Source organism: Ceratotherium simum, chromosome 4 (genome assembly GCF_057802395.1).
Source record: "Ceratotherium simum simum isolate JZ-2026a chromosome 4, ASM5780239v1, whole genome shotgun sequence".
NCBI lineage: Eukaryota > Metazoa > Chordata > Mammalia > Perissodactyla > Rhinocerotidae > Ceratotherium > Ceratotherium simum.
This window is the reverse complement of record NC_141903.1, coordinates 88389471-88404287: the sequence shown is the minus strand read 5'-3', so window position 1 is coordinate 88404287 and position 14817 is coordinate 88389471. Positions and strand designations below refer to the sequence as shown.

The following is a 14817-nucleotide window of genomic DNA, read 5'->3' as shown; positions in this document are numbered from 1 at the left end:
TGCAGAACTGGAGTGAATGGACTCTGGGTAAAGAATTTAGGTATGCATATAACTGCAGCTCAGATTTCTGTTTCCCTCCAGATAATCCACAGCACAGCAAGGGGATGCCACGTGTCCTAGGCAGCCTCTCAACTTCCAGGAAGTCAGAGAAGGCTCAGCGGGCTGAGAGAACGTTCTGATAATCTCACCTCCCCTGGCCTGTCCCCTCCCGGGAGACAAGGATGAGTGTAGGTCTCCTCCGTCTAGTGGGTAATGCTCAACCTTGCCTCCCCCCGACCCCAGGGAAGCCTCGATCAGCTGGACGAGGTGGCAGCACTGATTGCGGCCGCAGTCCACGACGTGGATCACCCGGGGAGGACCAACTCTTTCCTGTGCAACGCAGGCAGTGAACTTGCCGTGCTCTATAATGACACCGCTGTCTTGGAGAGTCACCACACAGCCCTGGCCTTCCAGCTCACGGTCAAGGACAGCAAATGCAACATTTTCAAGAATATTGACAGGTGCGTCGTGCTTGGGCCTCTGTGCTCAGGTTTGTGGAGTATAAGTGGGAAGCCCCGTTTTCCCTAACTTCTCCAAGTACTTAGCTTCCTCTTAGGGGAGAGGGGAGGGGAACGACAATAGTTGTACCACTGTATCAGACAGCAAAATAACCTTGCTCTTATAAACTTAATTGTACTTTTCAGACTGATTTCATCTTTTTAAATCTCATTTGGTCTTCAATGCGTTCATGAAAATGTTTTATACACTACAAAGCACTCTATAAGTATTGATCGTATTACTAGTAAGTATAGCACATATTTTTAACCTCCCAAGAGAACACCCTGACTTTTGTGCAACTCAAGGAAAAAACATCCTTCCCCATCTTTCCCCAGCTCAATTTTTGGCTACTTAAAATCCTAACTCATCAGGAGCCGGTGTTCGCCAGGTCCCAGCAGAGCTGCTGGTTTCCCTCTAGCTGGTGTGCTCCCTTCTGGGGAGAGCTGGCCACATGTGAACAGACAGGAGCAGCTCCTCTGGCCTGCCCCAGCCCTGCAGCCAGGCTGTGGGTTTCCCCACATAGCACCAGCCAGGCAGGAGAGCAGACTCCTGGGAGAGGGCAGTGTACGGAGAGCATACAAGGGCCACTCGTCCACGTGAACCTATCAGTTTGATCTCCAGAAATCTGAAACATAGAGACCAGTTATTCTACCTTCAGGTGAAGTTTCATCAGGATCAAGGATTGTTTTTAAATTTTTCACAAAAAGAATTCTTTCCAATAGCCAATTTTATTCAGCTCCCACTCTGGCTCATGAAGTTAGAATGAGAGGATAGGGGGTGGAGAGTAATTTTAGGCTGGGTTGTTGCTCCGTCTGTTACAGCTTCTATCTAAGTGTGATTTAGAGAATAACGTATTACTGGGCAAACGTTCTTCCCAGCCATCATCAAAAGAAATCATGACAATCCTCTGTAATAAGAATCACCACCTGCACTGAATACATTGGGCCAGTTCATCAGGTTGCTGCTGTTCCAGCCTGTAGGGAAGGCATTTCCTTCCACCTCACTGTTTTGATGTTGCCAAGGGAAGGTAGAAGGGAATCACCCTGTAAAATAAGTGCCCACCACGTGACAGGGACTGTCTTGTTTTTTATATACTCATAAAGTGTATGAGGAAGGGTCAGCTATCACTGGGGAAGATGGAATAGTGTCAACAGGTCCTGGCTTGGTGGGAAGATGAGGAGGTAAACTTGTTTGTGATCTGCACTCATTTCTTAACTCACGCCCCCAGCTTCCTCCTAGATTGTGGGAAGTGTGGTGAAATGGTAGCAGAACAGTTCTAATTCGGGACATATGAACAAGGCCCTTTGTCTTCCGCTCATTTTAGGAACCATTATCGAACACTGCGCCAGGCTATTATCGACATGGTTTTAGCAACGGAAATGACAAAACACTTTGAACATGTGAACAAATTTGTGAACAGCATCAACAAGCCAATGGCAGCTGAGGTAAGCATGTCCCGTGTCATAGGATGCATCAGAGTATATTTCCATTAGAGCCTACTCTGGCCTCAAAGCATTTTCTCTCCCTCTTGAATGCAAGGTGGTTATTTGCTTGGAGTTGGAAAGAAGGGCTGAAAGTACTGGCCACTTGTTTTCATTGGGGACGAGAATAGATTGACAGTGTCCACAGCAACTCTGAGCTCCTTGAAAAAAAGGCGCTGAGATAAAGCCAATGGTGACAAAAGAAGGTGGGCCAAAGACTAGAATGGAAGGAGCCTGCAGATAACAGACTGGCATAGATGATGGTATTTTAGGGGATCTAGAGCCCTTTGAGCTCCTGGATGTCTTACAGATCTATATTTCTGCTGACTTGCATTAAAAGCCTATCAGTACCTAAAGACTATATATAACCAAATTGGAGTGACTGGTTGAAAACAAAAGCATAAGTCGTTTTTCGTTTTTAAAATTTACTGATAAACCTTGGACCTGCCTTAAGATCCGTACGAACTGGGGTTTTAGGAACATGGACAGAAGGTTCACATCCTGTTGTTTAAAATGAGATCAACTGCCCTCTTAAACCATGAAGCTGTTCATAGTCCTGTAAAGTCAGAAAAGCTTTTTGCTCATTCCTGTTGAGCAGAAGAGGTTGCATATGTGGATGGATGAGGAATGGTTGTCTTAAGAGTAACCTGACCATCAGTAAGGAGACCATCTGTGTAGGACCCACCATATGACCAGCCTGGATGGAGGGACAGTATCCACCTCACCTGTGTGCTGCTCCATCCCCCAGGGGTTCCACAGCACACTGCCAGGGCCCTCTCCCTCCACAGAGGACATATGGGAGCAAGGATCTGGGGATACAGGAGGGAAAAGTTATACCGAATCACAGAATCTGGAGTTGGGAAGGTCGTCTACCCAACTAAGTCCACAGCTCTGTGCTGAGATTTCTTATTTACTGCAGTATCTATAGTACGCAGTCTCTTCCCAATGGGATGTAATCGAAACAACCACCTTCAGAACATAATTCTGCCCACTGATGGTTTAATGAATAGGTCCAGTCTCAAAACAAAACAAAAACCTTTAAATGTGACACAGTCTTTCAGCCTGTGGCAGAGCTCCAGAGAGCTAAATAACTGTTTCCACACATCAATTCGATGGTGTCTTTGCAGGTAGAGAATAGCAATCTTCCAGATCTTATATAATTGGCCTGTTGCCGCATTTACGTAAGCATACTCCTAGACTGGGCCACTTGGCTCAGGACCGCTGACATCCACCACTAGGTATGTACTAGTGTATGACCAGGCTTTAAATATGGCTGAACACACCTGCTCCTGCCCTGGCCCACTTCTCTGCTCCTCGTACGCCGAAAACTTACATAGTTCACACTCCCTACCTCCTAGTCAGAAGAGCAGCCAGGAAAGCACGATGGACACATGCCTTAAGAGAAAGGAACGAAGTGGGACAAGGCGGGTGAGTGGGGGTAGGACAGGTCATCAGAGAGAGGGAGCTGGCAGGCATAGTAAGTGGAAATAAATGAAGGATCACAGGTATGTGTTATTTCCCCATCTTTAATATGTCAAAAAAACTGCAAGTTCTGTTTTTACATATTTCCTGATAAAACTGAGAGAAAAGCTCTCCTTTCAGATTACATACCAAATTACTAGAAACAAAACAACAAAAACTGCTACAGCAGTTAGTGCCGGGGAAGAGGGTAGAAATGAGGGGAGGGGTAGTGATAGGGACTTTGATCTTTTAAACTCTGTTTTTATATTGCTTGAGGCTTTTCTTTTTCTTTTTTCTTACAAGACTCTATCAGTGTATTACAGATGGAATAAGGTTGGGGAAACCTCCTTCGCTGAGGCCCAGTCATGTCTAAGTGTGCCGGGGTGATCACGGTGTGTCTGGTCAGTTAGCCTTGTGGGCTTCACCATCATCTTGAACCAACCCTGAGCTGACAGTCTGTTTTCCAGATTGAGGGCAGCGACTGTGAATGCAACCTTACTGGGAAGAACTTTCCTGAAAACCAAATCCTGATCAAGCGCATGATGATCAAGTGTGCTGACGTGGCCAACCCCTGCCGGCCCCTGGACCTGTGCATTGAATGGGCCGGGAGGATCTCTGAGGAGTATTTTGCACAGGTGCGCTGCCTCCCGAGGGAAGCTCACTTCTCTTCTGGGAATGGCCTTGGGTCATGGAACTCTGGGGCCTCTCCAGCTGAGTAACTTCATTAATTAGTAAATAAAACAGGAAGGAAATGGCTCACCCCTGCGTGGAGTAGGGTTCTGGTTCCTTCAAGAGACTGATGTGGCTGGTCACCAAGTCTCTCCAGGGGAAGGGGGATAAACTGAGCCTTTGGAAGTATCTTTTCATCCTCAAAGTGTTAGATTGGGAACATCCACAAAAACTGGGAAACCATCCATTCATTCACTAGGTGGTTATCGTCTCCGTGGTGCACTGTGGGGAACAGAGAAGTGAGTAAGACACATCCCTGCCCATGGATAGCATCATACAGTAGGGGAGGGATGTAGACATAGGTCCACCCGTTGGTAAAAAATGAAAATACCTCTAAAGGAGGTATATGTTAAGTGCCACGAGAGTTCAGAAAGATTTTTTTTTCTAGATAAAAAAGGGGCTTTCTGAAAAGGATGTTAGAGCTGTTTTTTTGAAGGATTTAGAAATGTGGAAATAGGAAAGGACTTTCTGGGAGCACAAAGCATTATGAGCAAAATTAGTAAGGAGGGGAAATAGAATTTTTATATAAGGAGAGCAGCAATATGTTGTTCACTTTGGCAGGGTGAAGAGGAGTTAAAGGAGAAAAATCCAGAAAGTAGTAGACCAAAAGATACCATGTGAAATACAGGTCTATTTCCAGAGGGGAGGCTCTAAGGACTGCTGTGTGTGTGTGTGTGTGTGTGTGTGTGTGTGTGTGTGTGTGACAGAAAGACAAACACAGTAGCTACAAGTAATGCATTTGGGGGGGGGGGGCGCGTTATATGGCTGCAATGTACCACTGAGGCAGGATAAAGAATAGCCGATGATGTTTAGAAGGGCTGGCGGCGCAATGGCTGACCGAGCACTGGGTACGTTAACTGCGTCTTTCAAGGCTGGGAAGAGAGCCCCTGAATTGAAGAAAAGTAGGACAGAGAGTTCTGAGCTTTCCAGAAAAAAGGGAGAAAAAACCCAAACTACTCCTTGAACAACAGTGGAAATTTTAAGGCTGCCTGATCGACTGGCCTGAAATGAGCAAGTGAGGCAGAAGCTGGTAGGAGGCCCATTAATGGGCTTCCCAGGACCCAGAGAGGACTTGAAATCCTGCTCCTAGTCACTCTCAATGAGAATGGGGAATAGTGGGAAAGAACCGCTTTCAGGTTCTTTAATGTAAGTTCTCTATTTAGGTGTCCTTTTCCCAGAAAGGAATGTACTAATGTTCACCAGCCAATGTGACCTAAAAATCAGAAGTTACGGGGGCCAGCCCGGTGGCGCAGCGGTTAAGTTTGTGCCCTCTGCTGCGGCAGCCCAGGGTTCGCAGCTTCGGAGCCTGGGCGCATACCGACACACCACTTGTCAAGCCAGGCTGTGGCAGCGTCCCATATAAAGTAGAGGAAGATGGGCACGGATGTTAGCTCAGGGCCAGTCTTCCTCACAAAAAAATATAAAAATAAAAAAATAAAAAGTTACAAATGAGGCCTCTGATCAGCTGGCCTCTGACTCAACACACCACCAGGAAATGTGGCTCTTAATATGCAGCTCAGTGAATTATGGCCTAATAATTTAATACATATAAACATTCACTCCATTGTGCAGCCTGCTCAGATTTACACACACCTTGAGAGAGCTGCATGACCAGTACCCCAAGATGAACAATCATGTTTGTCAGTCATTCTTTCGAGTAAAAATAGTGTTCCATGAAACAAGAGGCTAGTTCAGCGCTGTCGCGTCAGTGCTTTCCACAAGACAACCATCACACTTTGGTGTGCAGCCAAGGGCTTTACTTGTACTTCCCATTTTGTCACACAGAATATTAAAAAGTCAAAACTGAGTAAGATTAATCTTACTGCTTCAGTGAGGACATTCTTAAGTGAAGCGGGCTTTCTTTTTACACTGCAAGCCTGTGGCAGTGAAGAACACAATGACTGCTGGTAGTCTGCTGCCAGTCCCTTGATTCATGCTTAGGCATCAGCAGTTTTACCCACCGTTGCTTCTGCACCCTCAGTGTAAATGTCAATTTGTACTGTTAGTGTTATTAGCATTACTTTGAAAATAGTCCTGACCTTGCAATAGTGAAGACCGAGCTCAGAAAAGGGCGTGTGAACCCTGAGAGCCCTGCTTCAGGGGGGACTTGGTACAGCACAGGAGGCCTGAGAGCCAGAGACCTGAAGTGAGTCGCTGCAGCTCCTCAGCTGGTTGACTTACATAAGCTCAGGACCCTGCCGAGCTCACTTCTTCATACAGCCACTTGGATGATGACCCGTTTTCACAGGGTTGTTCTGAGAAATTAGATGCCACTGTGACAGCTCCTCGTGTGCCCTACAGCCCTGTGTTGTCATTTCTAACAGACTGATGAAGAGAAGAGACAGGGGCTCCCCGTGGTGATGCCAGTGTTTGACCGGAACACCTGCAGCATCCCCAAGTCCCAGATCTCCTTTATTGACTACTTCATCACAGACATGTTTGATGCCTGGGATGGTAAGACAGTCCGTGTTTTGGCCCCCATGCAGAATATTTTGTTATACTTTATGATAATTACTTTTAATGACATAGGCTGGGCCTAACGGTGTAAATGCAATGTGATTTTTTTTTAAAAGTTCGCTCTTTGCGGCCAGGTATGGTTGGGGGTGCACTGCACTTTCTGCGTCCCCGAGCCTGGCACAGAACCTTGTGTACAGAAGACTCAGTGGACGTTTGGTAACTTGATAAACAAGCCTTCGCCTCTGCAAAGGACATGTTTCCAAAGCTTACAGCAGTTTTACTCTTTCATTGGAGGAAACTTGACAAAGTCTAGAAAGAACACAAAATGTATTAAGTCTCCTCTGAATCACAGATTCTTTTTAGATGCCACTGATAAAAGGCTTTTCAATTTTTAATTAAAAAGACCTGTTTGTATTTCAGAAACTAGCATTTAGGGACATACCCTTCTCATGCCTGTGTGTTCACTTGCAGCCTAAGGCCTAACCTAGGGTAGCTCTCCTCCAGTTCTGATCCCAAATTTGTCCCACAGAGCCCCAGGCTTGTAAGTGCTCCTGGGGTCCTAACTTAACAGGCTTCCTTTGATTCTTTCATGTCTTTGCAGCCTTTGCACATCTGCCAGCCCTGATGCAACATCTGGCCGATAACTACAAGCACTGGAAGACGTTAGATGACCTCAAGTGCAAAAGTCTGAGGCTTCCATCTGACAGCTAAAGCCAAGACAGAGAAGGGGAGCTCTTGATCTGCAGAGGCACCAGGAAGCACAGTAGTGTCAACAAGAGGCTTTCCTTCATCATCAGAATGGCAGGGATAGGTTAAGGAGCTAATGTTTAACAATGGACTTTGAATCATTCAAGTCCCCAAATTTCATTTTTAGAAAGTTATGTTCCATGAAGAAAAATATACGTTCTTTTGAACAATCACTTAGTGGCAGAACAAACACAAGGCACAATCCTTGGCCCTGCTGTCATCCTCTGTACCCTCGCCAAACCATGGAGCTGATTCACTGTAACTAGCAGGACACAGTGGCAAGACTTGGTGCCTCTGAGCTCATCTCTCTGGATGACAACCAAGTAGCTTAGCTAGTGTTCACCTCATCTCTTATCATAAAAGTCACCGTCACTGTTTAACTTGACTATTTTCCTCAAGAGTATGTCTGAAGGATTCATAAGAATATCTAAGAAAAAAAATCATACAAAATGAGCAAAACAACCGGGACCAAATTACTGATAAATTAGTTAGCTTCACCTCAATGGCTAGGTGGTTCTTCTGATGGATGGTGTGACACCCAATTTAAAACACAGCCTTGGCCTGGTGAGTGCCTTCTCTAGACTGGGAGCAGCCTGTGTAGCCCTCTTTCCTGTAAAAGGGATTCATCGTAAAGAAAGCCACCCATGATGGGGAAGGGAGGGACATCTTGTTTTGGGGGAATCCATGAGCTTGCCTTATTTCTGGTTTATAGAGGCAGTCACGAGGCACTATAGTGAGTATTATATAAAAGCCATTAAATCTGAATGCCCTTGGACAAGCTTTTTTTAAAAAGATAAAATTTATATACGTTTGCTGTTTAAAATTTTTATTAAAGCAATCTAAATTTTCTGGGCACAAGTCCATGGAGTATGTTGTGCCATCTACCCTCTATACGTATATATCGGGGAGGGGATGGGGGAGTTTCAGATGTTTTAACCTATCTATATTTGAGATCATGCCATTTTGCTTTAATGATGTTAAAAAAAAAAAAAAGACTGCAAGATGTGTAAATATATCAGAAAATAGGCATATGGGGAAGCAGTAAATACTATTTTAAGCTATTAATTGTATGCTAAAAGCTTCTAAAGCACAAGTGCATATTTTTATACAACTCTTCACAACTTTCTGTGATCCACATAAAGTCAGACTTGAGATTTTCCTTTTTTCTTTTCTTCCTTCCTCTTACCAACCAACCCTTCTCTATGTAGTATAAATATTAGAAACTCAGTAAACAAAATATCTTCATTTTCGTTTCAAATTCTCTGTACTCCAATCTGCATTTTTAAGAGGTATACACAGACCGAATTAATTGAATCAGTACTTACTTTTTTCAAATGAAAATTGGAATGCAGAACACTTGAAACTAGTACATGGGAAGTAAAAAAAAAATGACTTATCACTACATAATGTGCCAATGTTTTTTCTATATTTTGTACCAAAAAATTGAAACATATATGCTAATTCCATGCAAAGAAATGTATCTAAATTATTTTTGTTAGATGCTAAGAGAACTTGCTTGCTCAGGTCAGCAGCTAGCTTTGTATTGTAATGCTGCATTATGTAAATGTGATGAAAATGTTTTTGTGAAGTACTTGTAACTAAATTCCTACAGCCATTTTTCATTCCCAACAGCTGTTTTTATTTTACCTCTTTGGCCTAAATTTTTCATAATTTCAAAATTTCGGTTTAGTGTCCTTTATTTCGTGAGTCACACACTTTGTTTTCAGGACACATTAAATTCAGGATGTCAGAATACCATTTTAAGGAGCTAAATAATTTGCCTAAGCTTCAGAAGCTTGCTTGAGGCAAGGACAGGCTTTTCCTGACCGTCTCGCCTTCAGTTCCATTTGGTAAGTAACATTTATGAGATGTCTGACATTTTCTATATGAACGTTACAGCTTACTGAGTGTAATGTCAAACTGATTTCATATTAACTAAAATGTTAAATGCTTTAAGACTGCCACGTGCTAGAGCTTTAGCACAGCTCTGCTCTTGATCAGTGTAACCTACTATGGTGGAATCTTCTACTGAACTGCTAACTAAATAGTGCATTCCTCCAACCAGTCAATTTATTAGAAACATAGTCTGTCAGATGGTATGTGTATCAGATGGGTATAAATTATTATAATTGCCTCTTTTACCGAGTTGTTTACTAAAACATTCTGTGTTGAGGGGAGCCATATTAGTTTAGGAAAATGCAATACTGTCTAATACAGAGAGAAGTCACATTGTTACTACTACTTAACCAGAAGAAGTTAGTTATAAAACATTGTTACCTGGACTAGAATGACCCTATAATTTAACTAAGTCATTCTTTACTTGCAATTTAAGATTTTAAAATTTACTTGCCTTCAGAGTCAGGACTGGTTAGTCTTATGGGCCAACAAGCCGCATCAGTTCAACCAGAACCACTCAACTTGAGACAGACGAAAGGAAGGGATGACAGAATGCCCTTGAAGTTTAGGTTCTTGATTGTGTTATGTGAATACAGCTGGAGAAGGAGGTAATGAGGGTACTTTTAAATAAAAATGACAAGGCACACTACACAGTGTTACTTCTGGTGTTGCAAATATAACAGCATTGAAAGCCAAGCTAGGGAAATGGAAAAAATGCACATAATATATGTTGATCTCAATTACAATTCTTCTAAATTGAAAGTTTTACATACAAGAACTGAGCAGCCATCAAGTCTGAGCCCCTACTAAAATCTCCTATCTTGCTGTTTTTCTCCATCTCTCTGACCTTAGGGCATTCATGAAAGCAAAAACCACCAAGTCCAGTGAATGGTTTGGAGAGTTAGTTTCTCAGGGAGGAGAACCAACTAAAGTGCAATACCAGAGGGATTGACAGTGGTACTGAGAGTAACATTTGCTCCCAAAACTCACCTGTGGTTTGTATCACTCCATGGAAATAGATTACTATCACAAAATACCCAGAAGAGATCTGGAACTAAAACAGTTAAAAATCTATGAATTCCTTATATAATTCATTGAATATGTCTCATGCAATTCAAGAAAACAACTTGACAAACTCATGACCTAATATAGAATTTCCAAAGAAAAGCTAGCTAGTAATGGGGGAAAGTCCATCCATAGGGGAAAATTAAAACCTGAAAATGCCTCTGAGACACTTAACAGAAGTGATCAACAATCTGATGCTCTCAGATCAGAAAGCACTCTGCCTGGTTTAGGGATGCTCCCCGTGCTCCAAGGTCAGGAAGAAAGATTAGAAAGCTGCCTCTGTGGGGCTCCTCAAATATGCCAGGAAAACAAACAACAATTTGTTGGCTAAAAGGCAGTGCTGATTTTCCTCTTCATATTCTTCTATTCTTTAATCGCGGTAACATAAATTTTAATCTATTTCTCCATAAAGCTATTATTTTCATGGTGAATTAAAACAGAAATAATGACTGTGAGCATTATCTGGTTTTTCCTCGGGTGGTAGTCATATAAGCCGCCTCTCTTGATCCAGTCCTCTCTGGTTTCTGTTTTTAAAGCTGCTCAATGATGCGAATGAGAAGAGAGCTAACTAACTGCAAGGCCTTACCAGACTGGGTCTCGTTTCCTCGTTTATAACATTATGGCGTTGGTCTGGCATAGATGACCTTAGTTCTTCCAGTCTTTGTAGGTAGTTGTGGAAGCAACTATCAAAGGTAAAACTAGTCAAAACAACAAATGATAAAGATTCCATGAAGGGTGTGTGTGGTGAACAAACAAATCTGCAGAAAGTGTTCTTTGAGAAGGACCAGTCTCTGACACATCAGTCACCTGGCACTTACTGATTCTTGAGTGAAAGATTCTTTCATCAGCAGTTTAAATTTAAGAATAATTCCACAATTAAACCCACCCATTTTTTAACGTGTGCAATGCTTTTTCTCCCTTTGGTACTAAAGAATAAAAATGAAAGAGTGCTCTGTTAGAAGGCTGGTGAGGTGATGAAGATGATTAAATTTCAGTGGTCACTGCAAGAAACTACCTAATGAAGGCTTTCTGAAGCATTTCGTATTTGAGTCAATGCTAAGATGAATTAGGAACTTGTGGGCGCAGTCTCTGTAACTCCTTATCCAGCTCTCATCCCTGGCATACAGGAGGGGCAGCTGCTAGTCTAGTACCCATGTAGCCAATAGCTGTTCAGGCCAATGCACGCTGGGAAAAGAAATACAACCTCACAGGATTCCTACTGATTTGAGTTTATAGGGATTTTAGCAGCTAGCACTAAAAATAAAAAATGACTTATATTACAGTCATGTGTCACTTAACGATGGGGTGAGTTCTGAGAAACATATCGTTAGGCGATGTACCAACATCATAGCGTGTACTTACGCAAACCTAGATGGTATAACTACTACACACCTAGGCTCTATGGTACTAATCTTACGGGACCACCATCATAGGTGCAGTCCATCGTTGACCGAAACGTCCTTATGTGGTACATGACTGTAGCTGGCACCAAAAAAAAGTTGTAGTTGAACAGGGAGAGATTCGAGTTTGCTTTACAGAACCTTGATAATTAGTTACTAAAGACCAGGGGGATTTGTAAGAGAAAGGATATATTTTAGTTTATCACAAGAATTCTTAATCAAAGGGGCGCTAAAGAAAACCAAAAATAGAAAAACTTCTAATGAATGCCACAACTTTACTGTTATCTCTAGTTCTGTCTCCTCACAGGGTCTAGGGTCAAATTCAGAAGCTCAAAACATGGCACTCCCTGCTCCAACAGGAGCACAGAGCGCAATTATTACACACTCTTCATTTCCTGCAGGCAAGGGTCAGTTTTCTGGAGATCTCAAGGTTTAAATTCAAGATATGCTACAACATCCTGCCTGTTCTTCATTTTTCTCTCAAAATATCCTCTATAATTATCATGCATATTTATTTCCTTAAAAGCAGATTCCTTAAATAAATTTTTAAAAGAATGAAGAGCTACAGTTAAAATATTCATTTTGGAGAACAAAGTCAGGTATTTCAAAATCCAAAAAGGCTAAATGAACGAAACTACATGTAACTTTTAAAAAATCTAATTTCTGGTGATGAATAAGAATTTAATTAGAGGCAACAAAACTATACTAAATAAAGTGAGAGATTCTGAGTACTATTCCTCTCATTAAACATAAGTTCATACAATTTCTGGTGTGGAATTTTTAATAAATTGTAAGGACGTGATGGTATAATTTAAGTCTGTATCAACAGATATTTGTGCTATGATCTGAAAACTTCACTTTCTGAAAATTCACTGCTGAAATTAGACCCATTTCCTCAGTGGTTTCAGGTTACTGCTGTGTGAAAAGTCAAATGAAAAACTTGTGGTATATTCTTTGGTGGATGTGCTAATACCCGAGAAGCAACTTGTTGCTGGTTTGCAAGCCCACAAAAAATTCAAACAATCAAATTTTATGGAGTGACAAGAAAAAAAATACATTACAAATTTAAGTGACCAATATGTTAATAGTTTTAAGAGTATTACCCTATATTTGATCTTCAGGGTTCATGCACATGTATTCCGAGTTCCTTAAACTAGACAGTAAGATATAAGTCACCATTCTCCTCTAATTTTTGAAATAATTTTAAGCTGCGCAATCCAGATTCTCGTTCTCCATTTTTCCACAAAATAATGAGATGATCAGCAGAGCATGTCACTAGTCCATGATCTTCAAAGTACAGAAACATCTGTAAAGAAATTTAAAACTACTCATCATAGGAACTTCAAGGAGAAGAGAAGAGGCTGATTCTAGATTAACATGTGTGCTTGTAAGATTTGTACCTTGAAGACTTCTTTGGACCTGAATGTAAAACTCTGTATCATTTTCCATGAGAAATTTTATTTTTAAGTGTTTGTCGGTAACAGTCACATACAAATACACAAATACTAAAAAATATAAATACCAGACCAATATCTAGTATTTTAATACTCAGAATTTTGTTAATACTGCTCACCTACAGAATAATAAATCAGCTATTTTTGTAAAGTTCATGAATTCCCAAAGTATCTTCTGAACAATGTAATTCTTCAAGTATCGGTTATAAGATTTTTGTCAGAAGTCCTGCTAGACCTGCTTTACGTAACCATTTATGCCTGCTTCATTATTTACACACAAACGGCTACCAATAAAACGTCTCAATTCCAAATTCTCCAACATAAACACTGGCTTCAGCTCTCTATGTAAAAGGAGATATAATTGCTATCAATCCATAAGCATTTACTGAGTGTCATCTATATGCCTATGGGCCCTACCCTCAAGAAGGTTGTAAGTCAGTTGTGAAAACCAAATCATAGTTGAAACAATTAGAACATCAATTAAAGACTATGTACTGAGGTACTAAATAATGTAGCTCAGACTATGATTTGCCACAGAAATTCAGAAAAAGGGGATATAGATCAATAATAACTGAAATTGTCAGAGAAAGCTTCAAATAACTTCATAAAACTCTCCAAATAAAGGGAAGGTCATGCCTAGGGAAGGAACAGACTGGAAGCCAGGAATAGGAAAGTGGAGTGTTGATGAGAAGGCAGCATGGACACTGTGGAGTGAAGAGTTGATATCAGAGAGGAGATAAATGCAGCCATGAAAAAGACGAGCTCCTCGGAGGAAAGAGCGAAATGAGAAAAAGAGAACGTTAAAGAACAAGATGCGAGTTTTCTTTGAAATAACATACACTTCTGAAGACACCAGGATAAGGCTTTAACTGATGATATAGGAGTGAAGGGGAGAAATACGGGAGCAAAATTCCTCAGGAGCTGGAAAAGACAGAATTCAGGACACAGGTAGAGGGGTTGGGATGGAGAATCAGGGTGAAAATATACAAGGAGTGAGGAAATTCAGGAGATAGCACCTAAGAGAGAGCAGAGATTTTCTTAGTGAGGCCACACCACTGAAGTGTCAACACTTTTACTTGGGAAAATTCCTAAGAATCCGACACTTCTATATTATGACAAATGTGCCACCATGAAGGTTTCCCTCACCATTTAAAAACTTTTAATGGATTCGTACTATTTTAAAAACAAAGTCCCAACACCTCAGCCTTCCATTCAAGGACATTCATAATCTGAGCCAAAACTACTTTCCCAGACTTCATCTCCTGCTAGTGGCTATTCTCAGGGACCCAGTGCTCCAGCCCAGCCAATCTGCTCCTTGCCACCAAGAAGATCCTATCTTTGCCCTTCTGTCTCGCACATGCCATCCTCACCACCTCCAATCTACACTCTAGTCACCCAAGCAAAACAAAGTTGAAGAACAAAGCAAAATGAAAACAATTGGGCTACCCGTTAGAGAAAAGCAAAGAGGAATGAGACATAGTACACAACACAACATCAGGGAGTTTATGGTCACAAGGCTACGTTAATCCTACCTAACCTTCATGGTTCGGCTCAAGTCTCAAGTCCCATATTTTCCACTAACCATTTTCT

The 14817-nt window shown here is 41.7% G+C and overlaps 2 protein-coding genes across 4 annotated transcripts in view; one reads left to right on the top strand and one right to left on the bottom strand.

Annotated features, from left to right (window-relative positions):
- The window catches only part of PDE8B (phosphodiesterase 8B), a 202337-nt gene extending 193308 nt beyond the window's left edge, over positions 1-9029 (top strand). Inside the window, exons 18-22 of one of the 3 annotated variants that reach the window (XM_087430139.1) lie at positions 283-500; positions 1862-1982; positions 3947-4114; positions 6533-6662; positions 7267-9029. In XM_087430139.1, coding sequence (XP_087286265.1) covers positions 283-500; positions 1862-1982; positions 3947-4114; positions 6533-6662; positions 7267-7376 — 747 coding nt within the window. In that variant the 3' untranslated portion in view covers positions 7377-9029. Of the gene's footprint in view, positions 1-282; positions 501-1861; positions 1983-3934; positions 4115-6532; positions 6663-7266 lie in introns of all 3 variants that reach the window. The other 2 variants (XM_087430141.1, XM_087430140.1) reach the window with 2 other exon arrangements.
- Positions 9030-12782: 3753 nt separating this feature from the next.
- WDR41 (WD repeat domain 41) overlaps positions 12783-14817 on the bottom strand; it is a 43901-nt gene continuing 41866 nt past the window's right edge. The window contains exon 13 of the mRNA XM_004420434.3: positions 12783-13079. Within this exon, the coding sequence (XP_004420491.2) occupies positions 12927-13079 (153 nt within the window). The 3' untranslated portion in view covers positions 12783-12926. The remainder of the gene's footprint in view (positions 13080-14817) is intronic.